Raw genomic sequence first — 24,943 nt, 5'->3', positions numbered from 1 at the left:
ACTCATGCACAAGCTTGATTGAAGTGACCACCTTGATTGGCTGATGACTATAACGGGGCAATGAAGCCAAAAATCTCCCCTATGATGATAAGTGACAGGTGACAGGCCTTTGTTGGTGAGAATGCGTGCGCCACACAAGTAGCCTACTGCCGCGAAGGACAGAAGATGATGAATAACCTAAATGAATAAAGAGTAAGATAAAACAAATATCCTAGTAGCCTAATAAAATACACCACGGATTGATGCAGTATCTTCTTTGCAACAAGGTTCTAATCAAGGTGGGGCATTATGTATTTGAATAGGCCTAACTATCGAGTTTCCTAATGAATATGCTCTTTATATACAGTATATAGTTTTTTAAGAAATAAAAGAGTGTATAGAATAGAAAGAATAGATAGAATAAGTTCTTTGTTCTGTGATAACCACATTGCCACAAACTTCATTATCGTGAGCAGTTTATGCTTAATGAGACCAGCATAAATAATATGGACAAATAGGAGAGTAAAGTATAATGTAGACAAGGTAAAAATTAAAAACTATTTCAGTGCAAGAACAGGTTGAGGTAATAGGGTTATAGCCATTCATTCATTCAGTATTGAATGAGTAAGTAGGCCTATGATCAGTTACTTTACTTTACTTTTAGCCTTTGTAGCCTAAACCATGCTCTTCCTTGCTTGAAACACCTTTGTTGAAATGCAAGAAATTGAAGACTGAAACTAGTCTAGTGGTCTTTGTGGTCTTAATGCAACATTTTACAAAGCACTGACAGGGCCACCAAGGACTGTGAGCGGGTCAACAGCAGAAAAACTTATTTAACAAGCAGAAATGTCCCAGCCCGGTGTTGAGGATGGATCGTAGAAAGATATCTTCATTCAGCAAACCACTGCATTAGCGAACTTTAGCATTGTGGCTAACTAACTTAGTTCCTGTCAGTATGGTCAGAAAATAATGGAATAACAGTCGAGACAGACAGTTCCAGTGCCGTTATCAATTTGCTCGGTATAACCGCAAAGATTAACGTACCTGTAGTAAAAACCATGTCTCAGGTTTATTTCGGCTTCAAATTTAAATGGGAATTACATTTCACGTGAAAATCCTCCTACCATGAATACACAAGCCACAAAGCTGTGAAACCGTAAGCTATTCTTGTGTTGTCGAAGTGAAGTGGAACAAAAGGCATGTGTGTCTTGCAGCAAGACGCTGCGCCATCTGGTAGACAAACTATGTAACGGTAGAAAAAACAGAGGCGCACTCATGGGCTTGATACTAATACAATTTGTATTGAGAACCGAGGTTTTAACAATGAGTCTAAGGACAAAAACTGGGAAACAAACGTTTCGGGCTTAAACCATTATCAATGTCTCCATTATGAAACGCATCACAGGGCGTTCAGGTTTTTTATAGACGTGACGTGTTAATTACCGTAATACTCAATGTCATCACAAAAGACAAATCGTATAAGATACACCAAAAACCAACCATATGTGCAATTATCATTAAAAATATATAGACATAATGTATACATATCTGTATTCAAGACAGCAGTATACACAATAATGCAAGATCCACATAAGTGCTTATCACATCACAAGAAACATGACAGAACCAGTTCTTCATTTATCCCTAAAGGATGGAGAGTTTTCAGGGTAAACATCCAGTAACTTTCCTTTTGTAGTAACCTTTTTTCTAAATCCCCTCCTCTATGTACAGGTTTAACATGTTCAATGGCAGTGAATGCGAGGGATGATAGGATGGCCTGCTTCATTGAAATGTTGTGCGACAGGAGATTTTTCATCCTTCCGTCTAATGGCGCTATGATGCCTGTTTTTATTTTTCTATTAGTTTTTCCTACGTATTGTTTGTTGCATGGACATGTGATTAAATAGACCACATTACTAGTAGAGCAAGTAGTAAACTGTTTGATTGCAAAACTTTTTCCTGTAGTAGAACACACAAATGTAATGGTCTTCGGACCTGTTCTGGCAAGCAGAAGTAGTTGTCTGCTCTGACCAAAAAATCCCTTATATTTCTGGCTCTGTAATGAGCGAATAAAGGTGGGTTAGGAAACTGGCCAAGCACTTTCATCTGGCCCGCAGAGCATTTAATTTGGTTATCAGGCTGTTCGCTATTTTTTTTCCTGCAATAGAGATGTAGTTGGTTAGCTTTACTGCAAACTGCTTTTCACTCTCCTCAGAGACCGTTTACAATGTCAATGCCAAAATATCATGTTAAATAGAGATGATAGGCCTACTCTTAGTTATCTCCTTTGCAGCAAATCTAACTGGAATGTAATGCTACTCCATTTAATTGGGAACAGGTCTGCACTCACGAGAGGGAGAGAGAGCGGCAGGTTCCAGCTGGCTTGTCATTGTTGATAATTGATATCTCCTTCTTATAAGAAACTTTTAAAAGGAAATCATGAAGGCAGTAGTAGTTCCCACTACTGACAATTTATAATTTAACTGTGAGAGGGCACAGCCATAGGTACAGCACTAGACATAGCCGAGCGGGCAGAAAATCATTGAAAGCGACAGTGCACAATTTATACCTTTGTTAAACAGTATCAAATTAGCAGTATTTTTAAGCAATTAATATTGTAAAACATATACTTTTGATACTAAATGATAGACTATAAAAATATATATTTGTGTGTGTATGTGTCTTTGGGGGGTGGGGGGGTTGTTGTGCGGCCCGCTGGCCAAATTTCGAAACCCAATGTGGCCGTTGAGCCAAAAGGTTTGGCCACCCCTGCTGTAGGTCGTGGTGCATACTACCGAGGAGCGCTTTTTCTTCTTAGAGTGGGTCTGGGTATTGCGCACTCTCTCTAGAGCTTCATTCAAACACGTGTGGTGATAGCCTCTTAGACTGAACTGTTTATACATCCTAGTGACCTCAGTGTTAAAATCAGAGGTTAGTGCAGATAGGTTTTGCCCTAAGGAACTGCATGTATGGTAGACCATGTTTCAGGGTGGAAGGATGGGTACTAGTTGCATGTTAAATGCTGTTCTTATCAGTAGGTTTTGTATAGAGCGTCGTCAGTAACTTCCCCCCTTCTACCACAGTATCCAAGAAAGAAACATATTTTGGATCAATCACAACCTCAAACTTGATTGAATGTATCATATATATATTGTTGAGATGCGTCACAAAATCATTAAATTGGTCACTCGAGCCTTTGAATAGACAAAACACATCATCAACACATCTTTTACATAGTAAAATATTTTGCTTAAAAGAATTGTTGTTCCAAACATATCTCTCTTCCAAATATCCCATAAATAGACAGGCATAATCTAGTGAAAACCTAGATCCCATGGCCGGCCGCCCCTTGTGTCTGCAGGTAGATTGGTTTTCAAACAGAAAGAAATTCTTATATAACAACATAGATATTATGTCAATCAAAAACTGAGTAGGGGAATGTGTGTCTGTTCGAAGGTTTAAGAAATGTTCCATGGACACGACACCTTTCTTGTGGGGGATGTTAGTATAGAGAGATACTACATCCAACGTGGTCAGGATGATGTTGTGAGAATCATAGTCAATGTGGACGTTGGAGAGCTGTTCAATGAAGTCATTAGTATCACGTAAATATGAAGGTAAGTTTACTATGAGTGGCCTAAGGTTACGATCCACATAAAGGGATAAAGGTTCCATAAGGCTGTCGTTGCAAGCGACGATAGGGTGACCTGGAGGCTTCACCAAAGTCTTATGGACCTTTGGTAGAATGTACCGGTTGCCACGCACACCTTCTGGAAGTGGACACCAGAAGCAGACGAGGTTCTGAGAGACTGCTTTCAGTTTACTGACTGGAGTGTGTTACAGAATGGAGAGGACTTAAAGGAGGTCACACACTGCACAACTGACTACCTGAACTTCTGTATGGACATTGTTGTTCCCACAAGAACTGTACGCTGCTTTCCAAACAACAAGCCTTGGATAAGCAGCAATGTCAAGACCCTTCTCAATAGGAAAAAGATGGCGTTTAAAGAGGGGGACATGGCAGAGCTGAGGCACGTGCAGGGGGAGCTCAAAACCAAGCTGAAAGAGGCTAAGGAGGACTATAGAAGGAAGGTGGAACAGAAGCTGCAGGAGAACAACATGAAGGAGGAATGGGTGGAATGAAGACCATCACTGGCCTTAAGAAGGGCAGCAGCTCTGTGGAGGGAGATCTGGATAGGGCGAACCAGCTGAACCACTTTTACAACAGGTTTGATTGCCTTGCACCAGCTCCAATGACAATGGTCTCAATAGCGAAGCGGTCATATAATGATTGTCAAAGACCCCCCCCCCCCCCCCCCGTCATCTACTTCCTGAATTTTTGGTCAACAACACCCGGGACACCGGTGCACATGAAATTTGGTGGGTATGTAGCCCCGCTAGACTTTTACGTAAAAATTTCGTTTGGTCCCCGGAGGCCACTCCCCCTCCGCGCTGGGCCCCCCGAAACCCAAAAAATGCAGTTTTCCCTAAATGACTACCTGAACCGTGGCACCGAGGATGAATAATTTTTTATGGTATGTTGGTGTCAAGGGCCCACATCAACCTAGCCCATAATCACTCATTTGTGATTTGCACCCCACCCCCCGGTAAAAAATCATATACTATCGGTATAAGCACATACTATCTGTATTGGCAATTAGAACGACCGATACATAATTACAAATTCAGTAGGATTAAAGGAAAACCAAATATTCATCATCATCATGGCTGCATTTCCAGTATTGGCGATACATAGTCGTTGTCCACCAGATGGCGCATCGTTGCAGTGAGACGTAATTTTGTTGGAAGTTAATCTAAAGTGGGTTGGAAAAACAATGGACGCTTCCTACAAGGACTGTAGTTTACCGCAGAGAACGTCTAATAAGGATAGGACGATTTTCACATGAAATGTAATTCCCATTTCTTCTTGAAGCCGAAATAAATCTGAGAATGTTTATCGGACATGCTTGGTTTTTACTGCAGGTACGTTAATCTTATAATATCAATAGCTATAGGACCTAGGTAGCCTACAATAATGTTACCGTTAGCATTGGTTGAGTGATGGAGGTCAATTTGATTGCATTTGTTGTAGAAAACTATGTGGTTATACCAAGCAAATTGATAGCAGCACTAATTGTATCTTTTGACTGTCATTTGGTTATGACCATAACCTGGGCTACTAACAGGAGCTAAGTGAGTTAGCCACAACACGTTCGCTACGTGATGTTTTTTTAATGGAAAATATATAGGCTACCTGAAAGATAACCTGTCTATGATGCATCCTAAACACCGGGCTGGGACATTTCTGCTCGAAGTCGCAAAAAGCATCTGAGTCAAGGTTCATTCCCAAACACCCATATAGGCTACTTCAATCCTCTATTTTCAAAGTTGATTCAAGTAAGTCAGAGCATGGCCCAAAGTAAAGTAACTAGGATTGAAACTACATAAATTCGTCAAAGTGAATAATTTGTGTCAACTCGCCGTAATGTAGATTTATTAACACACCTGTGATGATCTACATCTCCATTTAAACCAAATGTTTTAGAGCACACGTTGAGAGATGTATCCAGGGCAGGGCTGTACCTACACATATTTGTTGCACGTGCTACAAAAATCATTCTTTGTGATGGATGATTTAGTACCAACGTTACACCGGTCCAATACAGTTTTGCCTATGGCTACCGTGAGACTGAGATGCTTTTTGTTTGTTCAAAGTGTGTGTTTAGGGTGTGAGAGGGGAGTCGATGTGCTTTGATTCCAGCTTGGTAGTTGTAGTCTATGCAATTAAAAAACACGTGTGTGTGAAGTATCCAAACAATGACAACGCTTTCATTATGGCTGCTTTAGCCACAGACCTTGAGCTACTGTACAGTGGGTTGGGTTCCATTTAGAAGTGTCCACTTCATTCGCGCTTTCCGTGATTAACACAGCTGCGTGAAATGTATTACTACTGATATGCAAAACTATTAACTTTTCGCCAAGAGGTGGCAGCTTAAGTCCGCTTAATACTGTAAGCCATTGGGTCCCAAAGGAGATTTTATTTGGGTCGCCAGCATAGCCTAGTGACCATTTATGTTGTGTAATAGGCCTAGCATAGGGCCTACCTTATATAGTTTGTTAACTGTCACAATTTTGTCATAACTCCTCTATGCATTTTTGCATTTAGAATAGCTCTGAAACTGGGGGTGAACACGTCACGGAGGGGGGGGGGGGGGGGGGTTGGGGCGCCAGTGCATGGATATCTCAATCGCAAAATTAAACAATATTTCTATCGGGTGCCTACCATGGACTATAGACTGGGTGAACTCAGCCTGATCTGCCGGCTATTTCTTTTTCGATTTCCTAAAAGATTGAGCTTGGTCTGGCGAAAGCCAGACTAACCATGGACCTCATAGTTGCAAAATGCAAGGGAACATGAATCAGCCTATTATTTGCACGAACAATAACGGACGGTAGCTCTTCAACTTGGCCCGTTAAAATGTGTATGAACAGTCTAGCAACGCATTTCATGAAGGCCCTTTTGGACATATCAGTTATTTGCACCACTGAGTAAAACTACATTTTGTTTTAGACTACTGGTATTTAATTTGTGCATTGACAATAAAGCTGAATATCATATGAACTAGATGACTACACTTATGCATATGTAGAAGAAGAAACATTCACAAAAATCCATGACATGACCTCTCTTCTTGATAGCTGTTGAAAACTGCATGGAACTGACAGGGATTGTTTTGTTTAATAATACATAAATAAATAAATAAATAAATACATTATGCTGCTACCTTCTGCTTTTCCCAAATACAAGGTGTACCTTTCATCAGTCAAGTTACAATGGATGGACTGTGATGAACTGCCCTACTTGTGATTGTTTAGAGATTTTAAAAGTTTTATAACAATGCTACAAATTTTTTGGCAAGTGCTACAAATCTATTCACCTTTGCAGCGCCAGTAGGCGACTTTGTGTGCGGCCCGCACACACACATTCCAAACAAGCATAGGACTGAGCGGCGGTCATATTTTGTACCGCTCTGCGGTACATCTAGTTTCTTAAGAAATACTGTTCATTTGATGTTGTTTAATTCATTTATAAATGGTGCACTGTCACTTTAAGACTCTTTTGCCAGCTTCACTCAATACCTATGGCTAGTGCTGTGCCTATGGCTCGTGCCCTCTCACAGTTTATAAGTGGTCAGTAGTGGGAACTACTGTTGCCATCGCAATTTCCTTTTAAAAGTTTCTTATTTAAAAAGTAGATATCAATTATCAACAATGACAAGCCAGCTGGAACCTGCCGCGCTCTCTCCCTCTCGTGCATGCACGCTCAAATGCGTTCCCAATTAAATGGAGTAGCATAATGTAGTTAGATCTGCTGCAAAGGAGATAGGCCTACTACGTCGTCTATCGCTGGAAAAAAATAGCTAGCAGCCTTTGATAACCTAATTAAAAGCTCGGCAGGCCGGATTAAAGTGCGTGGTGGGGCGGATCTATGGTAACTAATAAATGCGTGGCAGGCCGCAGTTAGCCCGCGGCTGTAGTTTGGACACCCCTGGTTTAGTCAAAGCAATTTTGTCTTCAGCTATTTTTTTTAAAAATAAATTCACCAGGGGTTGGGCGAGCTTGAAAGACAGATCATGCTCTGCGATGAACACGCACACACGTCACACACACGGTCAGTTATTGATGCCGGTACATCAGCTGTTGTTGTTGCTCCCGGTAAACTCGTTGTGTGTGGGAGAGCGCAAACAGCTGGTTTGTGAGCGGGGTCTGGACAATAAACTGGACTGGTCAGCCAATACTGACGCACTCTACAAGAAAGGGCAGAGCAGGCTGTACTTCCTGAGGAGGCTGCAGTCCTTCAATGTGTGCAGCAAGCTCCTCAGGATGTTCTACCAGCCTGTTGTTGCCAGCGTCCTCTTCTATGCTGTGGTATGCTGGGGAGGAAGCACAAAGAAGAAGGATGCTGGGCGACTTGACAGGCTGGTAAGGAAAGCTGGCTTTGTAGTGGGAGCTGAACTGGAGTGCATCACTTCAATATCTGACAAAAATTTTGGACAATGAGTGTCATCCACTCTACAGCACTATTACAAAGCAGAAGAGCTTGATCAGCTGGAGACTTCGCTCACTGCCTTGCACAACAGAAAGACTGAGGAAGTCATTTGTCCCCAGGGCCATTGAACTGTTCAATTCTTTACTTAAGGGAAGAGGAGAGATAGAGCCTCTCCACCCTCTCCATGTTTGTGTACTGTCTGTCCACTAGCTACTTTTTACCACTATCTTACTGCTTCACTGTTTGCATGCTATATTAGCACATACTGTATGCATAACCCCTCCCTCCATCCCACAGCCGGATTGTGGCCACAATTATACCTACCTAAGTAGGTGCACCCACAGTTTATGCAGGGAGGAAGTGGAACCCAGAACAGGCAGTTAAGCAAGCTCAATCAGCATTAAGGCATAGAGATATTATGGGGGGGGGGGGGGGGGTCTAGAGGTGGGCATAAGTAAACCCTTGTGGAGCAAGGCTTCTGCAGGAGAAAAGAGAAAATGGTAGTGGAGGAAATGCATAGACAGGAGGAGACTGTACGATGTACTAAGGCAGTGTTGCAGGCAAAACAAGGGCAGTGTTGCAGGCAAAACAAGGGCAGTGTTGCAGGCAAAACAAGGGCAGTGGGTGAACTGGGAAGGGGTGGAAAAAAGACGGATTGAATGGAAAGATCTATGGGGCATGGAAGCTGGTAGGATCAGATTTATGTTAGGTGCTACATATGATGTGCTCCCATCTCCTCACCTCATTTAAGTCAATGGTTTGGTGAGGATGATAAATGCATACTTTGCTTGTGTGTGGGCAGTCTCCACCATATCCTATCAAGGTGCAAGTTAAGTCTCACCCAGGGGCGGTATACGTGATGTCATATTGAAATGTGTGGCAGCGGCAATAGAGGATAAAAGGAGAGAAGTCAATTCATTAGCAGCTAGTAAAGGGGTTAGGCAAAATAACTTTGTACGTCAGGGGGATAAACCTCATTCCGCAAAGGCCAGGTGTAAAACCGGCCAGTTGGAAAATGGAGTGGGCTGGGAAATGAGGGTTGATCTTGGCCAGCAGATGGCGGTACCTCCACATATAGTGAGTACTAAACTACGACCCGACTTAATTCTATGGTCAGATTCAGAGAAGATAGTTTACTTCATTTAACTTACTGTTCCTTGGGAAGACAGAGTGGAAGAGGCCAATGAGCTGAAGAGAGCGAAATACACTGAAATAGCAGAGGAGGCAGCCAAGCGAGGTTGGAGTGCACGATTAAGGCCTATTGAAATCGGTGCACGAGGGTTTGTGGACAGATCTGCTATTGGCTTGCTGTCTGAATTGGGCATTTGTGGTCGAAGTCTAAGGCAGGTGGTTAGTAACATGTCCTTGGCAACCTAAGGTAAGCTAACTTACCTTTTGTGATGGGCTGTGCCTAGGTTGATGGTGGTTGGCTAGCGTTTTTTATGGTTATGGTTCAGTCCGCATCAACTGGACGGACCAACCTAGCCAACCTAGACCATGCTCAAGGGGCTAACCCAACTGCCAGGGGTCTTGGTGTGTGTGTTGGGGGGATGACAGGGGAGATGGGATAGTGTGCTGTGTATGTGGGGAGAGGGCAGTGTGCAATATGTGTGTTGGAGAAGCTTCCTCATGAGACAATGTGCTGTGTATTGGGGGGGGGGGGGGTGTACTGCAAGTATGGTGAAGGGACTTACTATTGCAAGCAGAGTACTGTATGTATGATGTATGTGAGTGATGAAGATGTGTGTGTGGGCGGGAGGGGAGTGTAGCAGTGACTGTGTGTGTGTGTGTGTAGTGTGCGTGTGGGTAGGTGGGGGCAGTGTGCTGTAAGTATGTAGAGGATGTGTGTTGGAGAAGATCCTGAAGACAATGTGCTGTGTATGTAGGCAGGGGGGGGGGCAGTGTGCAGCAAGTATGTAGAGGAGGCTTACTGTAGCAAGCAGTGTGCTGTATGTATGTGAGGTGATGACAGTGATGATGTAAGTGTGTGTGTTTTTTGTGTGTGTGTTGGGGATGGGGGGGCAATCAAGGACATGGGTAGATGGAGGAGAAATCAAAAATAATAAATAAAAAGTTCTATGGAGATGTGCAAAAGTTGGAGAAAGTCAGATATGTGTGTGTGTGTGTGTGTGTGTTCTGACGTGTGATGAAATAAGAAAATAAATAAAAGGTCTATAGCATAGGGTGAGGGATGTAATAGTGCTAAAAGTCTTGTAGGTGTGTGTGTGTGTTGGGGGGGGGGGGGGATCATGAGTGCTGAGGAGTGAATGAGTGCAAAGTTAGTATAGTGTGAGTTCAAGAGTTGGGAAATGTTTGAGAGTGCTGAAGAGTGAATGTGTGCAAAGTCAGTATAGTGTGAGTTCAGAGTTCGGATGGCCTGGGGATAAAAACTTCTCCTGAGTCTCAGTTCTGGCTTTGTGACTACATAGGCGTCTTCTTGATTTCAGCGGTAGGAATAATCCATTGTTAGGATGAGAAGAGTCCTTCAGAATCTTTTGGGCTCTTAGGAGTACTCTTCTGGAATAGATATCTTGTAGAGCAGGGAGTTGAGTTCTTATAGTACGTTCAGCTGAGCGTACTACTCTCTGCAGAGTACTACAATCTCTAACTGTGGAGTTCCCATACCAGGTGATGATGCTACCAGTTAGAACACTCTCAACCGCTGAAGTGTAGAAGGCCTTCATGATGGATGTAGAAACTTTGAATTTCCTTAGCTGACAAAGGAAGTAGAGTCGTTGTCTGGACTTCTTCAGAACATATTGAGTGTTAACATGCATTGTAGCATGCTTTTTAAAGATAATTTGAGTAGGGGCTTCTAAATGTGTTGTTACCTTGGATTTTGGCACAATGTAATATGTAATACTTAAAGCAACACCAAAGAGTTTTTTGTACCTTAAAATAATGTTTCCAAAATCGTTTCAGTGGTTAATCAACTCGAGTACTCGACTACTGCAATGCCCTCCTGACAGGTCTCCCAGCCTGCGCAGTGAAACCACTTCAGATGATCCAGAACGCGGCGGCGCGCCTGGTCTACAACCAACCCAAAAGGGCACATGTTACCCCGCTGCTCATCCAGCTACACTGGCTACTGGCGGCCCGCATCAAATTCAAGGCTCTAACGCTTGCCTACAAAGTAGTCTCCGGTTCTGCTCCCACCTACTTGAATGCCCTCATACAGACATACGCTACCTCCAGACCGCTGCGCTCCTCAGACGAACGACGTCTAGCTCTACCACCGGTACGCTCAAGCCAATCCAAACTTTTCTCATCTGTTGTTCCTCGCTGGTGGAACACACTGCCAGCTCCTACAAGGGCAGAGACATCCTTCTCCATTTTCAGAAAACTCCTGAAGACCCAGCTCTTTAGAGAACATCTCCTCTCATAGCAACACTTACAACAAGTCTTACTGATCCTAGCACTCACCAGTCGTCTCAAACTGACAAGTAACTCACTGATGCACTTATTCTTACTGTACTCTAATGTTTTTAAATTGTCCTAAAATTGTTGAGAACTGCTCTAAAACTTAAACTGTTTACTATGTTGTTAGTCGCTTTGGCTAAAAAGCGTCAGCCAAATGTAATGTAATGTAATGTAATGTAATCAACTCGTAACAGGGTGAACGGCACTTCTGCATTCGCTTCGCGGCCCTCTATCGGCTATAACCGCACTATGTAAGTTTGTCAGATCGGGTAGCGGTTCTGTAGATCGATGGAATGAGACATAAGAAACTACAAATGTGACTTGCATCTGATGTCGCAATACATCGTACTTTCATAAAATCATGCAACATATTCTACCTTGTCTGACATCGTTATTTGCAAAGTGCTGGATAGCCTAAACAATTAGCATGCGTGCGACAGAGGAAAAGTTCTTTGGTGTTGCTTTAATGTAATACTTAATACGTAATGCCTTATAATCAATACTTGTATAATAGCTGTAACCCTATTACGTCAACCCATTCTTGAATTTCCCCAATAAAGTATATCTATCTATCTATTCTTGCACTGATATAGTTTTTCTACAGTTTTATTTTATATTACCTTGTCTACTCTCTTATATGTCCATATTTATTTTATGCTGGTCTCTAGACTTTATTCTTGCACTGTTGCACTGTTGGACTTACTCATTTGCACCATCACCATGACACTCACTCTCACAGAACACCTTACCTTACTATGCACAGAGAATCACAGACTCAGTCCCTGCCTCAGTCATTGCAAGCGCCTCATGCTTAATCACCTCTTAGCACATTATGTGGATACTGTTTTAGACTTGATTTAGATTTAGTGTTATTTTGTATAATTTGTATTTTAGTATATTCTTAATCTTCTACTGTCCTTATTGCTTAGTTGTGTTTTTTTATTATATACTTTTATTACTTTTTCTGCTGTTAGTGCATGTTGTGTGTGATGTCTGTATGCTACTGAGACCTTGAATTTCCCCTTAGGGATCAATAAAGTATCTATCTATCTATCTATCTATCTATCTAATATTCAGATGTCTGTAATTGAAATGTGTGCAAATTAGTGCATAATTAATGAGATATTGTTAAATTACATCCATAAACATATATTTTCAGAAAACTTGTCATGCAAAAAAATATTGTCTCAACATAAATACTCAACTAGTAAAGTTTCATAAGAATATCAAGGAGTTAAATTTTTTACCCTATTCACCCATTCTATGTTGCCTATGGAGGCCATTTTAAGGCCGCAAATGCTAATTAGCAGGTTTAAAACTAAAAAATCAGCTAAGTAAATATGATATTCAGAATCAGCACACAAAAATCAGGCAAAGTACACTCTTTACCAGTACAGTGTTTCCCATACGTTGACTAATCTGTGGCGGGGCGTCATGAAATCAAAACCAGCCGCTACACATTAATGTTCTATGTTATACTATTTAAATTAAAGATAAGATAAAATCATTTCATTGAGCTGCGCTTTTTACGCACTCAGCCTTTCCTTGCCCCGCCCCCCTCTCTCTCGTAACGAACCCGCTGCCCCTCCTCTGCATGTGCATTTAACAAAACATTAACGATTGTTGTTGCCACATAGATGCATTTCAGAGAAGATGGCGAGCTAAATTGCTATTAAAGCAACACCAAAGAGTTTTTTGTACCTTAAAATAATGTTTCCAAAATCGTTTCAGTGGTTCATCAACTCGTAACAGGGTGAACAGCAATTCTGCATTCTCTTCGCGGCCCTCTATCGGCTATAACCGCACTAGTTTGCCAGATTGGGTAGCGAATCTGTAGTTCAATGGAATGAGACATATACGCAATACATCGTACTTTTATAAGTCATGCAAAATATTCTACCTTGTCTGTGGACATTGTTATTTGCAAAGCCTGTGCTGGATAAACAAATAGCGTGCGTGCGACAGAGGGAAAGTTCTTTGGTGTTGCTTTAAATCCGCTTAGCCTCATGACCGTGCTGCACGAATTTGTTCAAAACTGCTGCATTCAAGTTAACTCTGCAAAGGTCTTATGAATGTTTGCAAAATCCTGATGTAAATGGAAAAGTGTTTTCCAAGACTCAAAAGTGCTTGTCCCAAGGAGAAATACGAACCTTTATTTTAACTACGTAGCAAACATTATGAATTGCATCCACACATCAGCAGCCAACAGCCAACTGTGTTAAAATAGCAAGGGTTACCTCACGTCTTAAAGTGGCAGGCACTCAATTAGACCTACACACTACCAAGACAATCTTTAAGTGACAGTAAGTCCCCCCCCACCCCCCCGTTGTCCAAGTCAGCTACCGCCACAAATTAAAACCATATCTGTGGAAAACACTACAGCATTTTCTCATATTTGACCCCCAAGTGATAGTAGTCCCAGTATTAATTATGCATTATATAAATGATGATGTCATCTAAGTGTGAAAATGGATCATGAAAATTTGAGGACAAAATGTATGTTTGTGTGTATGGGTGTCTCACCATCGCTTGACCACATCATGACCAATAAGTCTTTTTGATTCCGAATGACTAAATCAGTACTCTGCAGAGGCTCAGCATATACACTGGGAGCTCGGAGTTGTTCAATGACTTCTCCTTCAGCGACAGCAACGTAACCAGTGATGAAGTGCTTCCGGAATACTGATGTGATGACCACTTTCCCCCCCGAACTACAACACACACAAACACACACACACACACACAAAAGAAAAAAATAAGAAAAGTGTCAAGCCATCGCCAACGGAAGTATAAACACAAACTAATTCCAATGTGGCTATGGCAACAAATATCTATTAAAGGTGCTCTAAGTAATGTTACACGGTTTCTAAGCTAAAACATTTTTTTGTTACATACACCAAACATCACCTCACCATCCGCTAGCTGCCTGTCCCCTGAATACATTGTAAAAAAACAGACTCCAAAAACAGCAACAAACACATCCTGGTCCAGCCTGGACCATGACAAACTGTTCACCAGACATTCACGGAAGAGATGCACATTCAGGAGAATTTCAATTGCACGGGAGAGAGGGACGGGCTAGCTTGCTGTTTTGTTTGAACGTCAACAGAAGTAACGTTACCCAACACCGCTTAGAGCACCTTTAACAAAAAGAATGAGGTGCCGACGAAAACACAACTCAGTAGAGCGTTCGCCTGGAGTAGGAAAAAGTGTGGCGAGAGGAAGAGAGAGCCAGCCAGGAAGGATCAGAGGCGGCTCATATAGCCGGAGGCCCAGCCTCCTGAATCAACACACGCACACAGTCACCTGCAGAGGAGCACAGAGAAAAAACAAGGAACAGCGCAAAAGTCCCCCTACAGGTATAACAGTGTAATAACCATGAACATTCAACAAAAATAAAAATGTGTTGATTAGTTTATAAAAATAAAAATGTGTTGATTGAAGAGTTTATTACAATAGTTTAATTAATACAACAGTCGTTATGTATGTGTTGCAGTGTGTCTTTTAGATTATGCCAAAACTAGATTTAGATTATTGTGTCTTAGATTATGCCAAAACTACTGGCCCAATTTTCATGAGCCATCAAGTGCAGCATGGGTCGAAAACACCTAGTGCTAACCAGGGCCAGTATTTACAATACTGTATTTACAATACAGTATTTACAGAATCTCCAGGCTAAAAGTAGCTCCTAACTTGCAAATTTAGGAGAAACTAAAAGCTAAAAATTATGGCAGTGTCAGTTGTAACTTTAGGACTCCTAATTTTTGACTAAGAGTAATTCACAAAGCATTTGAGTGTGAAAAGTAGCACTAAAGTCTGGAACTGCTTAGAAGTAGAAAGGTCTCAATAAGACCTTTACCCAGGGGGCAAAAGGGCTCAATAAGACCTTTACCCAGGGGGCAAAAGGGCTCAATAAGACTATTACCCAGGGGGCAAAAGGGCTGTTGTAAAAGGTTGTGACCCAGAAATGATATCTAAGACCTTCAAAGATCACAACCTGGTCAACTAAATACCAGAAACTTACAGGAAGGGTCTAAACAACGCAACCCCTAATCCAGCTTTTAACTAGCAGGAGTCACACAATCATGCTAGCATAGCCGAATTCTATTGTTGATATCTGAATAATATCTCTGTTATAGTTTATGCAAGAAACAAACTGAGCACAACTATCAAAAGAGTGGAAAATAACCATTTACGTTTCTCCTAAATCCGCCAGGAGCTACTTTTAACATTAAGATTCTTTGTGAATATGGGCCCAGTTATTCCTCCATTCTCATGCTAAAAAGGCATTTGCACAAGGGTGTACATGCGAAACGCTAGACCCTGAGCATATATTTTAAGTATGTAAGTACAAAAAAAAAAAGCTACAAACACTCACTACCAAATATGTCTAATTATAACCAAATAAGTCTAATTAAAACCAAATAGGTCTAACCAAATAAGTCTAATTATAACCAAATAATTTAGTAATAGACCTACAGCTGGTTGTTGGTGGAGGTTACTATCCAAACAATACCAGTGGTAATACATGGTTCCTAGAGTGTTGCTGAGTGTACATATTGTGAATGTGGATAATACAGTGTGATTTTTGAATGTTAAAAGTTGCAATTGGTGAATTATAAACCCTTTTGAGAGGTGGATAAACTCTAATAAGAGGTGGATAAACTCTATTTCTGACATTTCTGAGGTGAATAAACTGCATTTACTTGCGCTTAGCCTCCACTACATCCCTGATCCCAACCCACCTGAGGCTGAAGATTTTGCCCACGTGGCTAGGAGAAAACAGAGATGGCTGGCCATAGCCATACTCGTGCAGTAAGACTGATGAGGGCCTGGTGTACTGAATGACAATTGGTCTGTCAAAGCCCATATCATTCATCTATGATAGCGTACACACACACACACACACACACACACACACAAAGGTATGCTCAAAGAAATGCTTACATGAGTGTTAAGTATTGCAGGCTGAGCTGCTGACCTGCTAATGACAATCTTTCAGGATGTGTGTGTGAGAGAGAGAGAATGACCTGGATTAGTTGGTTGATGGAGATGATCCTGTAACTCAGGCTGCTGTGTTGAGTGGAATCCAGCTTGACAGCCATTAGGAGTCCCATGTGATCGCATAGCAGAAAGGTCTGCCGGTCTAGGTACTCGTTCAACCAGGCATATTTCACCATATCTGCAGAGGGCGCCAGAGTCAGGCAAATCAAACTCTTATCACATCCCTATCAGGGTCCGTATTCACAATTTACATAGAATCTTAAGGCTACTCTTAGCAGTGAGATAAAATGCTTTGTGAGTACACAGTACTGAGTTGGAATCCTCTCGACTACTTATAAGCTGTCCCAGACTTGGGTGCTACTTGTCATGCTAAAATGCTTTGAGAATAAGCAAAAAAAAAAGAAAATAGGAGTCCTAAACTTACGACTGACTCAACCTTTATTTTTAGGAGTTTCTCCTCCATTCGCCAGTTAGGAGCTATTGTACATGGATCTTGATCGCTAGACGTCGTCGAGTACTGTTGATAGGAAAAAACACAACCAAAATTGGTGCTACCGAACTGGAGTAGCTGCAGCTAATGGTCAGTGTTCCCAGTGAGCTACAATGCTTAGTCTGGGGGCATCATCTAAACGTGCCTTTTTGCCTCTTAACAGACTCGAAATGTCATTAAAAGGTCTGTGCAACATGAACGGGGTCCTTATGTGACCAGACAATGCGTTTTCTACTCATTATTGTGAAGAAACAGTTTAAATTCCCGTATTCACAAAGCATTTTATCAGTACTTCTAACAGTAACAGTACTAACAGTACTAACTAGAGGTGTGGACTCGAGTCACATGACTTGGACTCAAGTCAGACTAGAGTCACGATTTAGATGACTTCAGACTCGACTTGAAAAATTTAGAAATGACTGGCAACTCGACTATTTTTTCACTCGAGACTTGACTCTGACTTTGCCCCTCTGACTTATAATGACTTGTGGCATGGGTGCAATTATTTGTTACTTATCAAAATATAATTATTTCCTGCTCATACCAACTTAAGCAGCCACAAGTTCATCTAACGTTACACCTGCAACGCAGCGTTATTTAGCATGGAATGCATGGTCTCTTATCGATGAGAAAGGAAATCACTGAACATGCTCCCGTTTGTCGCCTGACTAAGGCCTAGTCCACACGTACCAAACCAATCTTTTTTTCCTCTGTCTTCCCTGGAACCGTATCAAGAATATTTGCGTCCAAACGGATCCATCTCAACACGACTCAACACGTTACTTCATTTCCCAGGCCTATAGGTGGCACTGTTTCTTTACAGAAATTGACCAAAGCTTGCGCGCTGTAGGCTATACAAACAGACAGAATAGGCTACGATGAACATGGCTAGTACAAGGAAACTAGAATTGTTTTTGTGGACTGATAGTGAACTGTCAACTGTAAAACTAATAAACTTAATTTTTACGGTTTGTGAAGGGTGCAGTCCTGTCCTTTATTTGGCTAATGCAGGTAGGCCTACAAATAATCTCCTTTACTTTCTTTGGTTGTAGGATAGTCCGCAATTCACATTAGTTTTGGATATCACCGCAAGTGCATAGGCTACTAAACACTAGGCTTACCAAAGTTCTAGGCTATTCGATACTTTTGCCTGCATCAAATCGCGCATTCGCATTTAGTGCGATACCATCGGCTTAACATGAGTTCTAAGCGTCTTTGTATGCTCATATCTGACTTCACTAGACTGTGAATACATTTATTTATGTTGTAAGACATGTAAAATAAATGAATGACACCAGCACTACGCACAAATTAATTTAAACTTACACCGCACTTAACTTATGACTAGTTCTCTCGCGTCACTGACAGTAGCTAGAATGCATCAAGTTTCGGGCAGTGCGTTTAGAGGATTCGTTTGGACGATCGGCCAAGACGAAGCAAAACCGGTGCATTTAACCCAAAAAGCGTCTCCATGTGGACGGGTCCTAAGTGGATCATCTGATCTCGTGGTGGATCCTCTGATCCTGTGATGTTGTTTGTTACATAGGTAGCCTGAACAATTTAATGTGCTCCACGGGAGCTAACCGAAACTATCACCGAATCTTCATTAATGATTGATGCCATTTAGATAGATAGATAGATAGATACTTTATCGATCCCCAGGGGAAATTCAAGGTCTCAGTAGCATACAGACATCACACACATTCACTAACAGCAGAAAAAAGTAATTAAAATTATATAATATAAAATACACAACTAAGCAATAAGGACAGTAGAAGATAAAGAATATACTAATATACTAAAATACAAATTATACTAAATAACACTTAATCTAAATCAATTCTAAAAACAGTATCCACATAGTGGGTGATTAATCAAGAGGCGCTTGCAATGACTGAGGCAGGGACTGAGCCTGTGATTCTCTGTGTATAGTAAGGTAAGGTAAGGTGCTCCGTGTAAGTCAGTGTCATGGTGTTGGTGCAAATGAGTAAGTCCAACAGTGCAACAGTGCAAGAATAAAGTTTAGAGAGCGGAGAGGAAGGCGTAACCCGGCGTCGGGCAGCAATTACCGTAATCACTGGACAACAGAAACCTTCACACCTTCCGACCTAAACACAGCACGGAATCTGCTTTAAAGGAGAATTCCGGTGTGATATTGACCTAAAGTGTATTGAAACATGATACCGAGTGTGAACGTATGTCTCATAGCCCATCTCGGCTTGTCCCCTGCACTCCAAAATATGGCGCTAGTTAGCCGATGCTACCAACAGCTTTTTCAATAGTGGTGCTTCGGCATCGGGCTAGCCATGCAAATAAATCACTGTTTTACACCCATTTACGAGGCTCAATGTATCTCCACACTTCATTGGTAGATTTCCGAGGGCCCTGACATTTAAAACGAGACATTGAGAACTTTGAAAAAGCACTGGTAGTTTACTTACAAGACGATTTATACAGACAGTATCTTCATGAAGTTTAGCGTTTGCAGCCATCTTGAATTTAGTCACGATAAGTCGAGCAACGAGTAAGAATGAACAGGTATGATAAGGGATCAGATTCCAAAAATAATTCAGTGGAAATGCATGGATTCCTGTTTCTTCCAGTAGCAGCAAAGGGAAGAACATTTTCAGTGTCTTTCAATGATCCTTCATCTTCATCTGCCCCCTTATCTTATGGTGTTCCACAGGGATCAGTGCTTAGTTGTATTTTATTCTCACTGCACTGCCACTCAGTCAAATTATGAAAAACCATGGTATACCCTATCATTGCTATACTGATGATACACAACTGTATCTCCCATTTAAATGTGGTTCCTCTGGTGCTCTAAACCCATTGCTTGATTGCCTAAAAGAGATTAAACAATGGATGTCGACCAATTTTTTAAAACTGAATAAATCCAAAACAGAAATTCTATTTTTTGGTTCACATGAAGCTGCAAATAATGCAATTAGTGAACTAGGGTCTTTTGCCAGATATGTAAAGCCTTATGCAAGAAATCTTGGCTTTCTACTTGACCCTGATTTTAAATTTGAGAAACAGATTAATGCTGTTGTCAAGTCATCTTTTTACCACCTTAGAATCTTAAGTAAAGCCAAAACTATGTTTTCTTTCAAAGACTTTGAGATATTGATTCATGCCTTTATCTCATCCCGCCTGGATTACTGTAACTCCCTTTACTTTGGTGTCACTCAGTCCACTTTATCCCGACTTCAGATCGTGCAAAATGCAGCTGGCAAGGCTGCTCACCAAGTCTAAAAAGACACACTATTTCTCCAGTTTTGAAATCTCTGCAATGGTTACCAGTGAAATTTAGAGTAGATTACAAAATTCTTCTTTTTGTCTTTAAAGCTTTAAATGGACAAGCTCCCCAATACCTAAGTGAGCTTGTACACTTTCACTGCCCTCCCAGAACTCTGAGGTCATCAGATAAACTACTGCTCTCAGTACCTTAGAGTCGTCTAAAAAATAAAGGTGGCCGTGCTTTTTCAGTAGCTGGGCCCAAGTTGTGGAACAACCTCCCTTTTCACATTAGATCTACACCAACTATTAGTGCTTTTAAAGCCAAGTTAAAAGAACATATGCTATTAATGGCTTTTAAATGAATTGTGGAATGTAATTATATAGGCTATATGAACATATTATTTTAGTTTTTATCTTCTTGTTGTACTTTTTTTATGTCTTGATTCATTTTGTCTTTTGATATCTATTTATATTTTTTTTGAGCACTTTGGTCAACCACAGGTTGTTTTAAATTGTGCTATATAAATAAACTTGACTATGACTATGACACAAAAGAACAGGTATCATCGGTACCGGGACAGCCAGTATTCAGGCCGTTCAAATAAAGATGGTGAGTGTATTTGCAACGAAGTTGATCCGAGCCTTGAAGCTGATACACTCAGGGCCAGATGTACGTACATTTGCGAACGTAGCGTTATCAGCGCCATGGACACACCGCAGATTGCGCCCATAAACGCAATTTACGAACGTCCACAACTGAATGGCAGCGCCTACATACAAGCGCAGTTGAATGAAGTTAACTGATGACAACATTAAAAAGAATCAAACGTTTAGCGATCATGAAATAATACCATACATGATGATGTAAACAAGCAGGGAGATAATGAAGATCAGTAGTTCTACTCAAACTACTTGTGCATGTAGGCCATGGAAGATTGGTCAAATCTAGCAAGTAGGAAAGTTTAAGTGAATGACGTGAAAGTGAAAGTAAGACATTCGAAAGGCCAACGAAAGTTAAGGTTGCTTTTGGTAGTACAAATACTTTTAACCACAAAAACTGGTGCTCTAAATAGCGATTCTGTTGAACCAGAGTTTTAGCCTCTGACTTCTTTTGTAACTTTTCGGCTACAATACACATTTTTCCACACAAGCCTTGTGTGCGCCTCCTTGTTTCATTACCTTAAGCGATCACATTGTTAGTGCCACACACACATATTATATATTGTTTTTTTCCAGCAGAGTCTAGGCTATCCAGATCTGCCATCATTTCATGTATTAGTACTAGCATTGATTTTATTTTGATATATTTTGACATGTATCTCACCACAGCAAGCTCATAGCTCTACATGCATTTAATGTGTGTGTAGGGCAGACTGTCCTGAATCTGGCAATATCATTGCCACGGTGGAGGGATTCTCTGGGGCTGAGCAATTTACAGACATATGTGGTGTGCGCCTTACAGAAATAAATGCCATTTTTTTTTTATTTAGTGACATTTCTGCGCTCCATATATGGAACACGAACTGATCTGACCTGACTTGACCCGAGTTTACGTGTGTGTGCCTGTCTGCACTCATGATTCTCTACAACTTTTTACTGCGTTGCCATGAACAAAGTAAAGTCAAAAAAGGTGTTTCTTTGTCGAACAAATTGGGATGCAATGTGAGCCTTGAATTGAATGCCATGCAGGAATTTGCTAGGATCTCAAAACCGGATTATGAACATTCTTTGCCATAGAGAAACACACAATAGCGTTGGATTATAAACATGCTTTGCCACAAAAACAGACAAAAACGTGAGGTAAGTCGAGCTATATGAAGTTATTATTTTGTTGTCACTTCGTCAGTTTTATAACCCAGAAGGATGTACTTGGTATCAAATGATAGTTCTGTGTCTCCTCTTTCATCTGACATGCGTGGCATATCTATCTGATCACAGGTCCGCGAGTAATTCAAACGAGAGTGGATGTGCAGCATTGGTTTTTGTACATGACGTTATTATTTTGCAGTCACTTCGTCTGTTTTCATAAGACAGAAGGATCCACATACGTGGTACCAATGGATAGCCCTGTGTCTCCTCTTTCATGATATGCTTGCCATATCTATGCGTTCACGGGTTCGCGAGTAATTCAAACGAGAGTAGGGTGCGCAGGTGAACGCAGAGACTGTAAATATGATGCAGTTTGATTTAATTTCATTATTTTTTTTAATCTTCATACTTTAATGTACATACAAGTGTGTAGTCTCGTTGGAAAGTCCCACTTCTGCTCTGTCACACAATAAAGGCTTCTCGCTGCTATGAACAGTTGCGGAGCAATCATGTAACAGAGAAGAAAGGGTGTGTTTTTTGACGCACTTTGCATAATCGGCTTCTAAGGGTTAAAATCTCACGTACCCCAGTGCTTTCACGTACCCCCATTTGAGAACCACTGTAGTAGCCTAATATGTGATCTTACAACTCTGGTAAATAAAACTGGAGACATTTATTCAAGCTACTTTGTGCTTTCTGCTCATTCTGTTTTTACAGGTTATGAAAAGAATGACCCTGGTTCCTGAGGAGATGACATGAATGACCATCCTAGCCTCAATTTGTTGTGCCTCTATATTTATTCTTTGCAAAATGCAATAATTATTTACAGAGTTGACCATGGCCGTTTGAGAATCAGAGGAATGGAAAGGTGAGGACAATCTGATACAAGTGTTACAGTAGCACAGTATATCAATAAAATATTTTTAACCAATACACATTCATTATTGGTTCAGCATATTACAAAAACACAGTTTTAGGGCTGAAACGATTCATGGAGTTACTCGATTAACTTGATTACAAAAATTGCTTGAGGCGAAAACTCTGCCTCGAAGCCTCGTTAAATTCCTATGACGTGCACTATATGCTCACGGAATCTGATTGTTCCACACGGACCGTTTTTCAGGAAGCACACCACTAGCGCATGATACATTCTGAATTTAGTTGGCGCGATGGCGGAGTCAAGATGTCCATAAATGGCAGAGAATGTGTAAAGTTTTGGGATCATTACATACTCAAAAAGGAGAACAAGCATCCGAACCGAAAACATCCACTCAATGCTGTTTCACCTAGTGTCGCTGAAACAATCAATAAAGGATCAATAAAGTATCTATCAATCTATCTATCTACGTAGCCTACATTGATGTTAGCTGATTTTTATCGCATACTATATTTGTAGCGATGTCGTGATATGATGTTTAGCTTTGATGTTTTTAAGTAGCAAACTTATTCACGGTTAATTGCAAAAGAGTATGCCTAAAAAAGAACCCCTTCACACACAAACATGCTTGAATTTCCCCTGGGGATCAATAAAGTATCTATCTATCTATCTATCTATGCATGCACCCTCATCTTGTCTCGCTCACTCTCCCTCACGCACCGCACACGTGCACACACACTCACAGGTTGCTAGGTTACCATAGTAAATAGGCTCACCCTAGGCATTATTTTTTAGTAGCCTAATGGTAAAATGATTTGTTAGTAGCCTAATGGTAGCCTATTTTTTAGTAGCCTAATGGTAAAATTATTTGTTAGTAGCCTAATTGTAACTGCTGCAGGTGTAGAAATCTACATAAAACAGATATTTACTTTGATGTCATGGCTAGATTACAGCATGAAACTTGTTGTGCATATTAATAAATGAAATTCTTCTTCTCCCTCTTAGCACTTCACAACATAGTAGGCTATGGACAGCTTTGTTCGCCCAGCTCAGTCATGCACAAGAGGCTGTAATTTTACAGAGAGCATTTTTAACATTATTTAATTGTTGGCACTGGCACTAATAATAATCCTAACACTAAATGGGTAAATTCAGTGGTGGAGGAAGTACTGAACCTCAGTACTTAAGTAAAAGTACAAATACACAGAGAAATATTTACTTTAGTAAAAGTAAAAGTACCACAATGACAACCCTACTTAAGTAAAAGTAAAAAGTACCTGCTTTTAAATGTACTTTAAGTATTAAAAGTAAAAGTATTTGCATAATGATTTATTCTCTTAATATCTATATTCTAAAAGGAAAAATCAGTATGGGCTGTGGCATTTTAATTAAGCTAGTTTTAGGTTATACTCGACTAGATAGTTTTAAGTTGTGCTTACCATCTGTGGCCCAGTTTACATTCTGACCTACAATTCTAGAGACTGTAATTTTGGTTATCTACTAGGGTGATCTGCTGAGTAATATCATTCAGCAAAACACGAGAGCCTGAAGTTTAACGGGGTAGACAAGGGAAACGTCGGGTGGATCGTAATGCCAATTATGCTGATTGAACAGAAAAGTTGCTGAGAAAGGTGTCTTTATGATTAAGTTCAGTTTCACTTGCGCAGACGCATAGACATTGAATGAGCGCTCACGTTACTACCCCCCAATTGTAGGCTATGCATCTTTATTTAATCACACACAATTAAGGAATATTTCCTAATCTGGAAAATGTTACGTTTTTTCCGGCCACCGGTTCATTAATAGTCTACCATTCATTTGTGCCGCAAATGATCAGACGTGTGACAGAAGCATGGGCATAGCCTGTAACTTCGCTGATCCGCGGATAGCAATCTCATCGGAGAGGAGGCCCTAACGCTGCAGATAACAGACAGAGAAAGGCACAGAACACAGTTGCATGTACAGTGTAGCCATGGGTCTGGTGAATATAGCCTACCGAATGCAGATGGCTACAAGCTCACGCTTTGCCTGGTCTAGACTAGAAACTTATATTTCTAAGAATGCACGTAGCGCT

The 24,943-nt window shown here is 40.9% G+C and overlaps 1 protein-coding gene across 3 annotated transcripts in view; it reads right to left on the bottom strand.

Moving 5' to 3' along the window:
* Nucleotides 1-24,943, bottom strand: part of LOC121721290 (cation channel sperm-associated protein subunit beta-like) — a 126,664-nt gene that overhangs the window by 22,029 nt on the left and 79,692 nt on the right. For 2 of the 3 annotated variants that reach the window (XM_042108095.1, XM_042108096.1), the window contains exons 17-19: nucleotides 16,480-16,631; nucleotides 16,195-16,328; nucleotides 13,973-14,160 (exon numbers count right to left, since the gene is read on the bottom strand). The exons of the other annotated variant lie outside the window; for it this stretch is intronic. In XM_042108095.1, coding sequence (XP_041964029.1) covers nucleotides 13,973-14,160; nucleotides 16,195-16,328; nucleotides 16,480-16,631 — 474 coding nt within the window. The remainder of the gene's footprint in view (nucleotides 1-13,972; nucleotides 14,161-16,194; nucleotides 16,329-16,479; nucleotides 16,632-24,943) is intronic. 3 annotated transcript variants of the gene reach the window in all.

The sequence above is a fragment of the Alosa sapidissima genome, chromosome 10 (genome assembly GCF_018492685.1).
Source record: "Alosa sapidissima isolate fAloSap1 chromosome 10, fAloSap1.pri, whole genome shotgun sequence".
NCBI lineage: Eukaryota > Metazoa > Chordata > Actinopteri > Clupeiformes > Clupeidae > Alosa > Alosa sapidissima.
Note: the sequence above shows the minus strand (reverse complement) of the source record. Positions and strands in the feature narration are given on the sequence as shown.